The following is a 962-nucleotide window of genomic DNA, read 5'->3' as shown; positions in this document are numbered from 1 at the left end:
GACCTTTGTCCAGCATTAGCGAGTCCACCTCATCCACTATAACACTCTGAAACTCTCTGTTAGGTCTTACAAGTACAAACACAAGAAAATAACTTTCTATTTTTAACTTTAAACATTGTGAAGCATATCTTTAAATATTTAAACTTATTTGATGAGGCAACATTTAACATATTTATTGATGTAGTTTTTATATTAAATAATTTCTGTCAGAAGAGTGTCACATTTCAAGACAGTTTTAACATTTTCATTAAAAGGCCACTGAAAGAATATAAGATGTCCAAAAAGAAAAAGCTGTCAAGACCCAATGATCTGACATGTGCGTATTCCATTAACAGCTCTTCCATAAATTTTGGAGAATGGAGACTAAAGTCTTCTGCCGAAGAACGTTTAGGTGTTTCAATCAGACTCACATCTCTTCCTGTGCTTTCAGCTCTCTTCAGCTTCATTACAGAATCTTGAATGTTCATCTTCAGTATTTCCACAGTCATACACTTCGTTTGGAACTGTTTTGTGAGCAAAGTATCACCTTCTGCTTCTGGTTCTTGGCTTGACATTTTTACTTTTGTAAGAATCAGTGCTAGACGTAACTTATACAAATCTATTTCCATGCTTGCTTTTTCCAGGTCAGTCAATGCTCGAGCAACATAGCCAGCATCTTTCTTTTTAATAGTGGCCAGTGCACGATTATAGAGAGGAATAATCTCCCAGCATACACCATCCTCCAAAGCTTGGGTGTACATCTCAATGCTCTCAGTAAGGCATCCCTTCTTATGGAGGTTGTTTCCAGACCTGATGTAATAGTAGACCATGGAGGATGGAGACTGTTTACTCAAAAGCATTTTCTTTGCACTCAACAAATCCACCTTCAGCTGTTCCTTCAACATCTCAATAGGCTTTTCCCCTCTGAAATTCATCAAGAGCCACAAACCCCAGCACTCATGAAGAGAGGACACGATTACATC

General features: G+C 37.7%; 1 protein-coding gene across 1 annotated transcript; it reads right to left on the bottom strand.

Moving 5' to 3' along the window:
• Positions 1-224: 224 nt before the first annotated feature.
• On the bottom strand, positions 225-956 carry LOC107682633 (uncharacterized; the record flags this gene model as incomplete). The annotated part of the gene is made up of 1 exon (XM_016478815.1): positions 225-956. A coding segment is annotated over one exon (732 nt), but the record flags the coding sequence as incomplete, so codon positions are not given.
• Positions 957-962: the final 6 nt, after the last annotated feature.

This window comes from Sinocyclocheilus anshuiensis, unplaced genomic scaffold, assembly GCF_001515605.1.
Source record: "Sinocyclocheilus anshuiensis isolate Anshui unplaced genomic scaffold, SAMN03320099.WGS_v1.1 C32420596, whole genome shotgun sequence".
Classification (NCBI taxonomy): domain Eukaryota; kingdom Metazoa; phylum Chordata; class Actinopteri; order Cypriniformes; family Cyprinidae; genus Sinocyclocheilus; species Sinocyclocheilus anshuiensis.
This window is presented reverse-complemented; position numbering and strand designations above follow the sequence as displayed.